This window comes from Zalophus californianus, chromosome 2 (assembly GCF_009762305.2).
Source record: "Zalophus californianus isolate mZalCal1 chromosome 2, mZalCal1.pri.v2, whole genome shotgun sequence".
In the NCBI taxonomy this organism is placed as follows: domain Eukaryota; kingdom Metazoa; phylum Chordata; class Mammalia; order Carnivora; family Otariidae; genus Zalophus; species Zalophus californianus.
This window is the reverse complement of record NC_045596.1, coordinates 128,582,845-128,597,222: the sequence shown is the minus strand read 5'-3', so window position 1 is coordinate 128,597,222 and position 14,378 is coordinate 128,582,845. Positions and strand designations below refer to the sequence as shown.

Here is a 14,378-nt window from a genome sequence, read left to right as displayed (position 1 = left end):
GTTCCTGAGGATGAGATTCTCAAAGGGGTGTGCCAGGGTTCCTATAAGAACCATATAAGATGAACTATAAGATGCCACGTTAGCATGATCCCTCTCCTCAGAGATTTTAGGGTGGGAAGGTGGTGGTTTGCAGAGGTGAGGCAGGAGAAAAGAAGCATAAAATATCCTATCTTCCTATAAAGCCTCTGAACTTCTGCTAAGTGATTTTATACATCCCTTTTACATTATAAGAAAGCACACTGCTCTAGAGTACAAAGGAGTGTTTCATTCAATTCTTCTCACCGACACATTAAGGTATGGTGTATGAATTACATAATTTGAAACAATTCAACTGTGATTCTTTCACTCCCTCCCACATCTTCTGGCTTCCCCTTTATTTAAGGACTTTCTTTGGTAGCTGACAAAACCAGCTCATGGCTTCTAGTCAGCAAACTCTAAGAGTGCAGGGAAAAATAATACCCGTGTTTCATCAACAGATGCTCTAAGCTACCTCCCTAAACTCATTCAGGATGGTTTTCCAGCACAGTATCAGAGTTAACACAATAACTCATTCACAGTGGGCATATAATTAAGTTTTCAGGCGTGGGAGGTAGCAAATATCTCAACTTTGGGAAACCACAGTAGTTAAGACATTTAAGATGAAGAGGAATCATTGTGCAATTAGAAAGGCAGGGACATCAGAGCACAGATGGCTCGGGTCCTGCCCCAGCTCTCGGAGCCCCCATTCCTTCAGGGGTAGGGATAATTATATGTCCTGGTAATTTGGCCCTTGAGGGGCAGGAGCTGTGGGAGGAGCTCTGATTTGTAGCCTTTGCCCGCTTCTGTAGTGTAAATGCTCCCCTCACAGCTGATTTCCAGCTTGCTAACGTTATGTCATGGAGCACAGAGTTAGGAGGTGGTGTGCACGTCGGCATGTGCCACGTATTATGTTGTGGTAGGTATACTGCGCTGTGCGGGCATTAGGAACCGGAAGTGTGTTATCCCTACCGAGAATTTTAAGTCAGATGCCATATAGAAATGGACTGCACAAAGCCTGGCTCAGAGAATGCTTAGTCCTTCCTTCTGCTTCCGTTCCCCATCTTTTCCTACCTGAACCACACTGCAGCTCATGATTTAAAGTAACTTTTCTATACTTGTCACTCCCAAATGGATCTCTAGCCCTGACTTCTTTGCTGAGCTCCAAACCTACACTCTAAACTGCCTATGGTACACTTCAGCCTGGTTGATCAAAACTGAAATATACCCCCCTTCCCCTGACTGTCCTTACCTGGGTTGATAAGGATAGTAACAACAGCCAACGTTTACTAAGTCCTTACTATGTCCTGTACTCTTTGAATACATCTTACATATATTATTTTAATCCTCACCAGATCAAGTACATGTTAATACCATCCCCATTTTACAGATAAAGGAACTGAGGCACAGAAAGTTAAATAATTCCCCCCTAATCATATAGCTAATAAATAGTGGGCTGGGATTTAAATGAGGCAGTCAGTCTTTTCAGTTCTCCACTACTTAGGTTAACTCTTACTTCTATAGCACAACTATGAATAAAATGCGAATTAGTATTACCTCCTTTGCCTCCCTAAAGTGGACTGGGCATCATTCAGTACCAGGCATTATTCTAAGCTCTTTAGGATATTAATTCACTTAATCATCACAACCCCCTAGGAGGCAGGTTCTTCTCCTGCCCATTTTATGGAGGAAACTGAGGCACAAAGAGAAGAAACTTAGCCAGGACCGCACAGATGAGAAAGTAGCAGTGCTGGGGCCAGGACCCAGGGCGGTCCAGCTTCAGAGAGCACAGTCCTAACCACTCACATCACTCACTCTACCGGCTCACGTCCCCATAGCACGCGAGTCAAACACCGAGAATTCAGTTTGGTCACGAAGCCCTGCCCTCTCCTTCCTGAGCATTTATAAATCTGCCATTTCCTCTCCACTGCATCGCAACACTCTGAATCCTGGCCCTTGTATTAGCTCATGCGGACTACTGCTTCCTGGGAGAGACTTCAGAGTAGATGCCCTAGAGTGCCTCCAGGCTCTCTGGAAATGAACAGCTTACTTAGTAAGCCACCACACTACATCACACGGTTCAGGGCCTCCCCATCACCCACACAGCTATGGGTCTCAAACTTCAGTGAGCATAAGCATGGCTGAGGCTTACAGAATGCAGATCCCTGGGCCTGCCCAGAGACTGAGAAACACAGAGAACAAAGTCCAAGCTCCTTGTCAAGGAAACGTAACCTTTTCTCGCTTCTATTTCATTTGCCGCTCCAAGATGATGGCATCATTTACGGTTCCTGGAACCACTCAGTTTTTCACCTTCATGCCTTTGAACCTGCTCTCCCTTCATCTAAAACATCCTTTCTTCCCTTCCATCTGATACTCTTTCAAAGCCAGCTTAGGGGGCGCCTGGGTGGCTCAGTTGGTTAAGCGATTGCCTTCGGCTCAGGTCATGATCCTGGAGTCCCGGGATCGAGTCCCACATCGGGCTCCCTGCTCAGCAGGGAGTCTGCTTCTCCCTCTGACCCGCTTCCCTCTCGTGCTATCTCTCATTCTCTCTCTCTCAAATAAATAAATAAAATCTTAAAAAAAAAAAGCCAGCTTAGGTTTAGAGGCTATCTCTGGGAACCTTCCATGACTCCCCGCCACCCCAACTTCTGTGTCTTGATTCAAACTGAAGGTACATTTGGTACACATCTGTCTCCTTTGGATGGTCACCTCCTTTAAGTCAGAGTCAGAATCTCATCCTTCTTTATACTATGACCTAGCCAAGTATCTGGCACATAGTAAGGGCTCAACAGCAGAGTTCCATCTAACTTGGGGGCTGGATAATTGGTAGGAAGGTGAAAATGGGAGTCAAATATAGCCCTGAAAATCCCTTATGTCACCCAGAAAGTGAGGATTCACTTTCATGAATACACAGAATCAACACGTTATTTATGGTTGTTGAATGAACCCTCATACATGTATTATGAAAACTACGTATCTTTAAGCACAAATTCAGTGCCTTGAGACGCTCAGTATGTATGAGACCAGTTGAGGGAACAGCAGAACCATGGTTACCCTGCCAGGTGTGTAGCTGAATTTCATTGAATTTTGGATTACATGCAGCAGGCTTCAACACACGCACAAAGGGACTGCTCAAATTGTGCATGTCTTTTTTAAATAACATTTTAAAGCCGTATTTTATCTTATTTTTTAAAGATTTATTTGAAAAAGAGAGAGCATGAGTGGAGGGAAGGGCAGAGGGAGAGGGAGAGGGAGAGAGGCAGACTCCCAGCTGAGTGTGGAGCCCAAAGCAGGGCTCCATTCCTTGACCCTGAGATCTTGACCTCAGCCGAAGTCAAGAGTCATAGGCTGTATGCTTAACCGACTGAGCCACCCAAGTGCCCCAAACTGTGCATGTTCTATTATTATGCATCTAAAAGCCGAATTGTACAGAGAAACTTAAAGTTCTAAAACAAAGGTATAGGGATGCCTGGGTGGCTCAGTCGGTTAAGCATCTGCCTTCAGTTCAGGTCATGATCCCGGGGCCCTGGGATGGAGTCCTGCGTTGCGCTCCTTGCTCAGCAGGGAGTCTGTTTCTCTGTCTGCCCGCCACTCCCTCTGCTTGTGCGCGCTCTGACAAATAAATGAATAAAATCTTAAAAAGTAAAAAATAAAAAATAAAGTTATAACTGTAAAATAAAAGTTGAACTCTTCTAATTATTAATATAAACTCTACCTGCTATAGCCTACAGTATAGACCTTGAGAAGACAAGTTCTTAGAAGGCCAGCACTGCTTGCCTGACATTGCCTAGCATAGTTCCAGGCACAGGAATACATGTGACTCCCTGGCCTTGAGCTTAGTTCCTGTTGTCTGGTCTGTGTGTCCTTGGACCTCAACACTGGGGCCTGACAGTGGTGAGAGGGAAGTTAACTCATGCAGTAGGTCACAACTGGATCCTACTCAAATGAACAAAGTACTTATGCCAAGTATTCTTTGGGGTACTGTTGGGGAGTATAAATGATTAAGGACATCAACTTTGACCTCAAGCCATTTGTAATCTTATTGGGAAATAAGGCCCGTGCATAAATAGTAATAATCACAGTGGACTCCAAAGGAGAAGGTGGGACTTGGGGGAAAGATAAAACTGGGGAATCCAGAGATCAGGTGCCTGGTGTGGAAGCCCGGAGGGCGTTCGGGGAGCAGTGGGCTCCGACACTGATTTGTGCAGGCTCACCTCCAGCCAGAGCCTTCCCCACCTTCCATTCCTCTGACCTTCGCTCCCTGCATCTTCTCACAGGACGTGTTGCTCGCAAACCTCACGCATGTTCACTCCTCTTTACCTGGCCTTTCTGCCTTGCATCGGTCCTTCGACCTGGAATGCTGCTTGCACCTGTCAACCCAGAGAAGTCCTCCTCATTGTTCATGTCCTGCTTTAAATTCTTTCTCATTTCTACAGCTTCCCATCCCCTAACCCATGGTATTAAACGAAGAGGCCGCTTTGAGGCAAACAGATTTGAGTGACGGAAGGCAGAAAGGGCCACAGTGAGCACCTGGCTGACTACAGACAGGCCCCCTCAGACGCCCCACCTCAAAATAGCCATAGGCCCTAACTAACCAATGGGCGACTTCCAACTCGGCACCGTTTCCTAAATGGGAAGAGTTCCTACATCCCTATACCTCCTCAGATTTCCTCTTTAAAAACAACCCCCTCACCCACTGCCTCAGTCTCTCCTCCGCTGTCCCGCCCACCACTCCCTCGTGGTGTATTCAATAAACTTTGATCTCCTTGGTTCTGCCTCAGGTGAATTCTTTCAGCACCTGCGCATCTGATGGACAGACACCCCATTTAGTCACCCCATTAAAGTCAGGCGGTTATCCATCTGTCACCCAAACTGTAACCTCCTTGAGGGAGGATATCTCATTTCTTTCATCTCTACATTCCCATCACCTGGCCCAGTGCCTCGCAGGTACTAGGTGCTCTAGAAATGCTTTCTGAGCCAAATTATTGCATAGCGAGTGGTGTCTTTTGGCTAGCTCTGGGTTAAAACATAAAGTTAAAGAGAAATAGGGCTGAACGACCTACCTTCCTTTCTGGCCCTACGTATCTGAGGTGCTTAGGATCTGTTATGGACTGAACCCCCAAAATTCATATGTTGAAGTCCCAACCTCTAGCACCTCAGAATATACCTAACTGCATTTGGAGAGAAGGTCTTAAAAGAAGTGATTAAGTTAAAATAAGGCCATTAGGGTGAGGCCCTAATCTCTTCTTACAAGAAGAGAAAAAAACACCAGGGGTTATGTATGCACAGAGGGACAACCATATAAGGACAAAGCAGCAAGAAGACCACCATCTAGAAGACCAGGAGAGAGGCCTCATAGGAAACCAAATCTAGCACCACCTTGATCTTGGACTTTTCAGCCTCCAGAATTGTGAGAAAATAAATGTCCTTTGTTTAAGCCATCCAGTCTATGGTATTTTGTTACGGCAGCCCTAGCAGATTAAGACAGCATCTTTACTTCATGAATAAACTCAGACACAGTGTCATATGCCAGGCACTCTTCTAAGCTCTTTATAGACGTTTAAACATGTAAACACCTTTCCACCAGTGCCAGCAAATCACCAGTGAATTCTCAAAGGGTAGGAGGGAAGAAGAGTACACCCCCTTCTCTGGTGGGAGCTGGGGATTCAAAATCACTACTGGGGGCAGAAAACACCCTAAGAGATATGTCAGGTGAGAATCACAGGTGGTGATGGTGGAGATTAAAATCAATAACAATAGGAAAATAACAGCTACCAGTAATTGAGCACTGGGTTCAGAAAAGGTAAGCTAGTTGCCCAGCTGTTAAGGAGAATCAGAATTCAGACCCAGATCTTTGCCTTTCTCCACTTGGCGCACTGCCTGGAAGTAGACTGGGATTACTTGGCTGGGGCAGGAGGTGGGGGAGCAGGCGGAGGGAAAGGGTTGAGCAGGAGACCCACTGAGCTTGTTCTCTATGCAGGAGGAGATCAGTGGGGAGCAGGAAGGTAAAAAAATTTTAGAAGAAACGGTAGTAGGGAAAATCTAAGGACCCTCATTGCATGTGCAAAACCAATAGTTCTTCATTTAGCTCCTCCAACACACCAGCCATTAAGCTTGAGACTCACGACAGCTCTGAGAGGCAGATATTTTTGTATTCTCATTTTATAGGCATGGAAACTGGAGCTCAGAAAAGCTAAGAGACCTGCCTGAAGTTCAAGTTAAGTGGCAGAACCGGAGCGGCAGACCTGGGAGGCTCCCACTCCTGCCCCCGCCCAGCTCCTCCATTCTGCTTTGGCAGGCACATCTACAGCTTCTGCACAAACGCGGCACATTTGGCCAGTGAATGCAGGAGGCCCTCCGGGCTGTGAACGGACAAGTTACATATCCTATCGTGGCCTTTACAAGATGCAGCCTGAAGTATTAACAGTGCAGCTGCTGCCCAAGAAGGTTCCAAGGAGCCTTACTCTCCCAAGATGTGCCATGGAAAAAGTTCTCGGCTCAGGAAGGCTTTGTGGAAGTGCTGCCTGTTATCCCTCTCCTGCCTTGGAGACTTACAGTGCACACTGGCAGATTCTAAAGGTTCTGGGATTAAAAAAAAAAAAAAAAAAAGTCGGGCCCCTGGGTGGCTCAGCTGTTAAGCGTCTGCCTTCAGCTCAGGTCATGATCCCAGGGTCCTGGGATCAAGCCCCGCATGGGGCTCCCTGCTCAGCGGGAAGCCTGCTTCTCCCTCTCCCCCTCCCCCTGCTTGTGTTCCCTCTCTCGCTGTGTCTCTCTTTGTCAGATAAATAAATAAAAAATCTTAAAAAAAAAAGTCCGTTTCCTTCACTGAGGCTAAAGTCTCCCCAATCTATTTGAACCCCAGACTCCGTGCAGTGCCCTTTCAGAGATGCTGCAACACAGGACTTAAGAAGAGGCAGAAAGATAAGCAGGCTAAAGCTACTTTTGAAAACATTAACTAAAATGCAGGCTTTTTTCTTAAGAATGACAAAGTCCTTTGATATTTACATTTAGTTTGCTTTCTACTGAGAGAATAAACAGTTTAAAAAATCAGAAAAAAGAATCAGAGGTAATAAAGCAGACAAGGGAATTTGAGACTTGCATTCTCCAATCTATTTGGCTCCGCGTCTTGTTTCCACCCCAACCCCATTCCATTCTCCGGATTTCCACCCACCCTCCCCTCTTTGGGGCTGCTCTCCAGCTACACACACCTGGAAGTGACCACGACTTGCACTGCTCGGTGTCCCCCAGCTCCAGCCCTCGCCGTGCAGAAGCAATGACAGGGAGGCATCAGCCCCTCAACCCACAGTGCAGCTGGAGCTGACTGATTTCAGAGAAACAATGGAGTGATCTGATACAACGATCGCTTTGCCTTGAGTTACTCTTAAAGACATTCCCATGGCGGGAGGTGGGGCGGTGGGGGGCGGTGAGATGGCCGACATGTCCTTAAAATTTCCGGATTGTGAGTGCTGTGATTTTTTTCTATGTCTCTTTTTGCTTATTTTCGGTTTCTAATTTTCTATAGTGAATATGCAGCACTTGCGTTACAAAGGAGGAGGGGGGAGAGGAGGAGAGGGCAGAGCAGGAGGAGACGGGGGAGGGAAGGAGGGGGGAGGGCTGGGGCGAAGGAGAGGAGGGCAGAGAGGGGTAAATTGGAGAACTGGGGAGGGGAAGGGGGCACGGGTGGGGAGGACTTGGGGGGAAGGAGGAGGACAGAGGGAGAAAGGCTAACGCGAGAAGGGGAAGGGAGGGAGTGTAAGCGGGAGGAAGAGGAAGAAGGATGAGGAGGGAGGGAGAAGGCGGGCGGAAAAGGGGGAAATAAATCCTAAAATCTCCGGAAGAGACTGCATAAACTTACCTAATAAAACACACCAGTGTCTCCCAGCACCTTCAGGGTACAAGTCCCGACCCGCGCGGTTCCCATTTGCAACAACCCTTTCCCCGTTGCCCCTTAACCAAAGCAACGCTCAGACAATCCGGCGCGGCGGCGCTTTCTCCTTACCCACTCGAAAGATCAAATCGTCTTCGATGGGATTCTCTTTTCGTTTCCCAGTGCTGTACATGCTGGCGGGTCTCTTCACCGCTTTCTGCTTTACATGGCCGCTTCCAGGGGATTTCACGCGCCTCTTCACGCCCTCGGTGGTGGGAGACACGTCGGCCGACCGGATCACTTTCAGCTTGAACGGGCTGCCTCGGATGTGCTGGTCATAGAGTCGCAGAGAGAGGGTAAAGTCCCCTTCCTTCTGGACAGTGTACAAAAACTCATAGGTGCCGTTTTTGTTGTCGAGGATTTCTCCATCCGCCACGCTGCCGTCGGGCGTGCTCAGCTCGGCGGTGATGTAGGCGTTGCCCGTCTTGCACAGCTCGCCGTCTTTGTCCTTGGTCGTTATGGTAACGGACATGGGCTGCCCGATGATGGTCTGCCGCAGCCCCTCGCCAGTGGCCACCGTCTCGGAGGCGACGGCGTTGGTGGTTAAAATCGTCCCGAGGTTGTGGATGGACTTCTTGAGCCCTTCGGTCTCCACGATAAAATCCAGCTGATCGTTTTCACGCGGGTGCAGCGGGAAATCCTGGTCGGCCAGTTCGTTCAGCTTCTCGCTCATCTGCTTCTTCACCAGCAGCACCTCCGTCTCCGTGCCATGGTTGAGGGCCTGCGCCGTGAAGTTGCTGCAGCTCTTAATACTCTCCTGCCCCTCGAGCAGAGTATCCAGCTGCGACTGAAGGACCTGCGCGGGGCGGGGGGGGGGGGGGGGGGGAGGTCGGGTGAGCACTTGCTGCGGCGCACGAGCCCAGCCCATTGGACGTTGCGCACCGGCGCGCGGGGGCACTGCCCTCCGCGAGCCACAACCGGGTCCTGCACCTGCCCACACTGTTGGCTCTCTGCAGGTGGTATTTAATTCGGCCCAGCGAACCCGCTTCTAAGGCATGCTTCTGAATTGCACTCCCGGTACCTCCTCTTTCCCTTCCGCCTCTCCCACACTGTCCCACACGCATTTTTCTTGGGTCAGGTGTTTTTGATGGGGCGAGCAGAAACGTCACCACCAAGAGTCTGGAAAACAAAATGCTATGCCCGGCATCTGAAACACTCATTATTCAGTATCTCTCCATAACGTCCCAAATTCCCCTGTTGCCAACTAAAGGAACAGAAACCAGACAAATGAAAACTCTCCACACCCAAATAGCAGAAGCTTTTGATCCCTGGTTTTGTGATTGGACATGTTAAAGGCTGCAGTCAGGGTTCTCTTTGAAGTTGACTAACAGGTTGGTGTGGATGAGAGAGCAATTAAGAGACTATTAGACATTATAATTAAGGAAGGAAAATAATCCAGCTTAACCCTAAATCCTGAAAACATTACTTTATATTCAATCTTGTCTTATGTCAAATTATTAATTGGTCCTTATGGTTACAGAATTATAGAACTTTGCTGAAAAGAGGAAGGAAAAAAAAACAGCTGGATGGGCCATTAAATGAAAATTACTGTTGGGGCGCCTGGGTGGCTCAGTCGGTTAAGCGTTGGCCTTCAGCTCAGGTCATGATCCTGGGGTCCTGGGATCGAGTCCTGCACTGGGGTCCCTGCTCAACACAGGGCCTGCTTCTCTCTCTCCCTCTCCCCCTCCCCACCCTGTTCGGCTTGTTCTCTCTCTCTCTCTCTCTAAAATAAAGTGTTAGAAAACTGCTTACTACGCAACAGTGACACTTAAGGACCCATCTGAGTCCCCTTTGTGGTATTAGAACACAGTAAGCTAGTGCAGTGAAGTGCCCAGGATACCATGTCTCTTACAGGGTATTTATGAGAATGGCTAGAATCTTACTTTATGTTTGAGGCCATAGTTGACTTCCAGTTCCATAAGCAGCACGCTTTTGCGCACATTTAGAGTCTTCTGGAGCTCATCAAAGGTAGAATGGATGTCATCCACAATGCTGGCCTTCTGGTTGGTTAACTGATGAATGATTTCTGAGATGAACTGAAGGGCAGAATCTATTTCTGGGAGCCTGGAGGACAGTCGTTAAAGATCATTATTTAACATCAACCCAGAAATAGTGAAACATCTGTCTAAACACTATGTTTTGTCAAAAAACATTTTCTTTGCCTTTCATCATCTTCAAAAAAGTAATAACCGAAGAACAGAATGAATAAGACATGACATAATTACTGCCTTTGAGAGAAGAGATTTTGAGGGTCCACGTCTACTTCATCTAATCAATCATCTAATTTTAATAATTGATGGTACAAAGCCTTGAGGCTCTCTGAACACCATGGCTTCTCCTCACTCTGAAGCAAGCCTTCTCAAACTTGACACTATAATATTGTAGGCCACATGCTGCTTTGTTGCAGGGGACTGTCCTGTGTGTTGTAGGATGTTTAACAGCATCCTGTCTTCTGCCAGATGCCAACAGCAGCCCCCCCACACACAATCGTGACACCAAACTCTCCAGGCAATGCCAAATGTCTCCCGGGGGTATTATTGCCCACAATTGAGAACCATTGTTCTAAATAAATAGCTGTATCTTTTCACCTAATCATATGAAAAACTTATCCAGACTCTGAGTTTCCTGGGAACGTTTTGCAAGCTTCCAAGTTCCTTTAATTATTAGAGAATAACCACACTTTTCTCACTACAACTATTGGTGACGATTTATTTTCTGCTGGTTGTTTATTTCCTCTCTTTGATCTTTCTCATGTATCACGCAGCTACTCTATCCCCTCATTTCTATGCCAAAGAGAAAGGCTGGAAACAGGGAGACATAAGGAAAATTGAGCAATCACTGATCGGCACCATTTTGCTGGGCTCAAACAAAGATGAGCCAGTGACAGTGAACACAATGGTCCTGTATATGTCAAGAAGAGCAGCTAAGAATAGCTCCTCAGAGAGCCTGGTTTCAGGCACGAATCTCAGAGATCTCCCGAGAGCATTTTCCTTGAATGTATTTTATTTATTTAATCATTCAAAGGTCCTAAAACAAAAATGCCACCACTCATAACATAAGGGGGTTGGAATTTTACCAAGGGGCAAGGGATGACCCTTATCACTCACTAGTTTATGACTACAGACACACCATCAAAGGAGAATTTATTTAGGTAGTGTGAACCTATTATCCCACTGAGGCAAGAGATCCGGAGGCCAAGCCTCACACACAGCCAGTCGGGAGTCTGGGGGAGGTGTGTGCACCTTTTGTTGACGGCATCCAGCTGGACTTGGAGCGAGGCCTTGTGTTGCTCCACCACATCCTTGAGGGGGACTGTGGGGTGTTCCGCATGCTCCCCCTCAGTGCACTCCCGACACATGGCGGTCTCGCAAGACTGGCAGTAAAAGTCCATCACCTGCGGGTAACACAAAAACAATGCCAGGTTCAATGCCACTAATCGAGTGCTTACTATGCGCTAGGTCTTTAATAGGCATTCTCTCATGGAATTCTCATGGCTTTCCCAGGATGTAGGCAGTATGTCCAGTGTCACAGAAGAACAGGAAGGGATAAACTGTTCTGTGCCAGGTCTCAAACAGAGGTGGGTCAGACTCCAAAGCTGCTGCTGTCGTCACAAAACCAGCTTTTCTGGGGCTACTGCCCTAGAGCAGAAGAGTGTGGAGCTGTGGTGCTCAAACTGTTTGGTCTTAGGACACTTTTCCACCCTTTATAAATTCCTGAGGACTCCAAAGTGCTTTTAATGTATGTGAATTGTATCTATAGATACTTATATGAAAAATTGAAACAAAAATTTTAAATATTTATTAATTTATTAAAAGCAAGAATAAGCCCATTAAATGTTAACATGAATAATACAATTCATGAAAGATAACTATTTTGCAAAACAAAAAAATGCTGTGAGAAGAATGACATTGTTTTCCATTTCTAAAATTTTCTTCAGGGTCTGGCTTAATAGAAGGCAGCTGGATTCTCATATCTGCTTCTGCGTTCAATCTGTTGTGATAGCACAGATCATATTGTCTCTGGAAAATTGCACTGTATACTCTTGAGAGAATGAGAGTGAAAAAAGGCATTTAATGTCTTAGTATTATTATAAATATAGTTTTGATCTATGGAGTGCCCTCCCCACAAAGGGTCTTGGGACCCATGAGGGTTCCTGGACCACACTTTGAGAACTCATACTCTTTCTATAAGAGATAAGCAGTACTGAGCAATTTGTATTCTGGCTCTACCACTTAGGTAACCTCACTGTGTCTCAAGTTTTCCTCTGTCAAATAAAGACGATAAGAGTAACCTACTTCATAGGGCTGCTTTGAGAATTCAGTAGGTTAATATGCACAAAGAAACAGATGATGCTTGGTACTGGCATGATGAAGCAGCAGCAATGATGATGATGATGATGATGATGAAGATGATGATATCATCTGCTTACATGAAAATAAAGCCACCTTATCCTGATTATGATGAACTCTCAGTAGCAATATAACATAAAGGCTGAAAGTCAGTTTCCCAGGGAAGGCATTCCCCTATTCTCTCAGCTGAAAATAACTTCTTCCAATTTTGAATTCCCAAAGTACTTCCTGGAGGGAACTTTGTCTTGAAGTATAACACACATACAGAAAAAGGCATAAGTCTTACTAAAGATTGGTGGATTTTCACAAAGTGAAGGCTCCCACCAAAGCACTTTTATTTATACCCCATTTTATGAAATATTTATAAGATTTTAAGTTCCTGAGACAGGAACTCTCTTACCCAGAGCCTAGGTAATTGCTTGCACAAAATAAGTATTCAAAAACTGCTCTTTGAATGAACTGTATGCTGTCTATAAGAGTCTCATTTTAGAGTCAAAGACACAAATAGATTGAAATTAAAAGGGTGAAAAAAGATATTCCATGCAAATAGTAATCAAAGGAAAACGGGAATGGGGCGCCTGGGTGGCTCAGTCGGTTAAGCGTCGGACTCCTGATCTCAGCTCAGGTCATGATCTCAGGGTTGTGAGATGGAGTCCCAGGTCAGTGGGTTCTGAGCTAGGTGTGGAGCCGGGTTAGGATTCTCTCTCTCTCCCTCTCCTTCTGCCCCTCCCTGCCCCCCCCCTAAAAAAAGAAAAAAAACAGAAAGAGAAAGAACTGGAGTGGCTATTCTAGTATCAGACAAAATAGACTTTAAGACAAAAGCTGTTACAACAGATAAAGAAGGACATTATATAGTGAGTTGATGATAAATTCATCAAGAAGATATAACAATTACAAGCAAATATGTACCCAACAACAGAGCCCCAAAATATATGAAGCAAAAACTGACAGAATTGAAGGGAGAAATGAACATTCAACAATAGCTGGAGACTTCAATACCACACTTTCATTAATGATAGAACACTTAGATGGAAGATCAATAAAGAAATACAGAATTTGAACACTATAAACCAACTAGGCCTAACAGACATATATAGAACACTCTATTCAATAACAGAATACACATTTTTGTCAAGTACACTTGGAAAGTTCTCCAGAATAGACCATATATTGGGTCACAAAAGTCTTGATAAATTTAAGATTAAAGTCATACAAGTATCTTCTCTGGCCACAAGGGAATTAAATTAGAAATATGTAACAGAAGGAAATCTGGAAAATTAAATAACCTACTCTTGAACAATGAGTAAAAGAAGAAATCACAAGGGAAATTAGAATATACTTTAAGATAAGTAAAAATGAAAACCCAATAAACCAAAACTTATCAGAGACAGCAGTCAGAGCAGAATTTTAGCTGTAAATGCCTACTTTAAAAAGAAGAAAGATCTCAAATCAGTAGTCTAAGTTTCAACCTTAAAGAACTAGAAAAAGAAGAACAAATTAAAACCAAAGCAAGAAGAAAAAAGAAAATAATAGAGATGAAAGTGGAGATAAATAAAATAGAAAATAGAAACGCAGTAGAGAGAATCAATGAAACCAAAAGTTGGTTCTTTGTAAAGATCAACAACATTGACAAATAGGACACTAGGGACAGTTGTATGTCAATGAACTGAATAACACAGATAAAATGGACAAATTCTTAGAAACACACAAACTACCAAAACTGGCCCAAAGAAGAAATAGAAAATCTGAATAGACAGTATTCAAAAAACTTCCAACAGAGAAAAGTTCAGGACCAGATGGCTTCACTGATGAATTCTACCAAACATTTATTTTTTTTTAAGATTTTATTTATGTATTTGACAGAGAGAGACACAGCGAGAGAGGGAACACAAGCAGGGGGAGTGGGAGAGGGAGAAGCAGGCTTCCCGCGGAGCATGGGAGTCCCATGCGGGGCTTGATCCCAGGACCCTGGGATCATGACCTGAGCCGAAGGCAGACGCTTAACGACTGAGCCACCCAGGCGCCCCTCCACCAAACATTTAAAGAAGAATTAACACCAATCCTTCCAAACTCTTCAAAAAATAGAA

The 14,378-nt window shown here is 45.4% G+C and overlaps 1 protein-coding gene across 8 annotated transcripts in view; it reads right to left on the bottom strand.

Annotated features, from left to right (window-relative positions):
- TRIM2 (tripartite motif containing 2) overlaps window positions 1-14,378 on the bottom strand; it is a 162,678-nt gene that overhangs the window by 24,641 nt on the left and 123,659 nt on the right. For all 8 annotated transcript variants that reach the window (XM_027597796.2, XM_027597799.2, XM_027597792.2 and 5 more), the window contains 3 exons: window positions 11,185-11,336; window positions 9,826-10,006; window positions 8,015-8,738 (listed from right to left, as the gene is read on the bottom strand). In XM_027597796.2, the coding sequence (XP_027453597.1) occupies window positions 8,015-8,738; window positions 9,826-10,006; window positions 11,185-11,336 (1,057 nt within the window). The remainder of the gene's footprint in view (window positions 1-8,014; window positions 8,739-9,825; window positions 10,007-11,184; window positions 11,337-14,378) is intronic.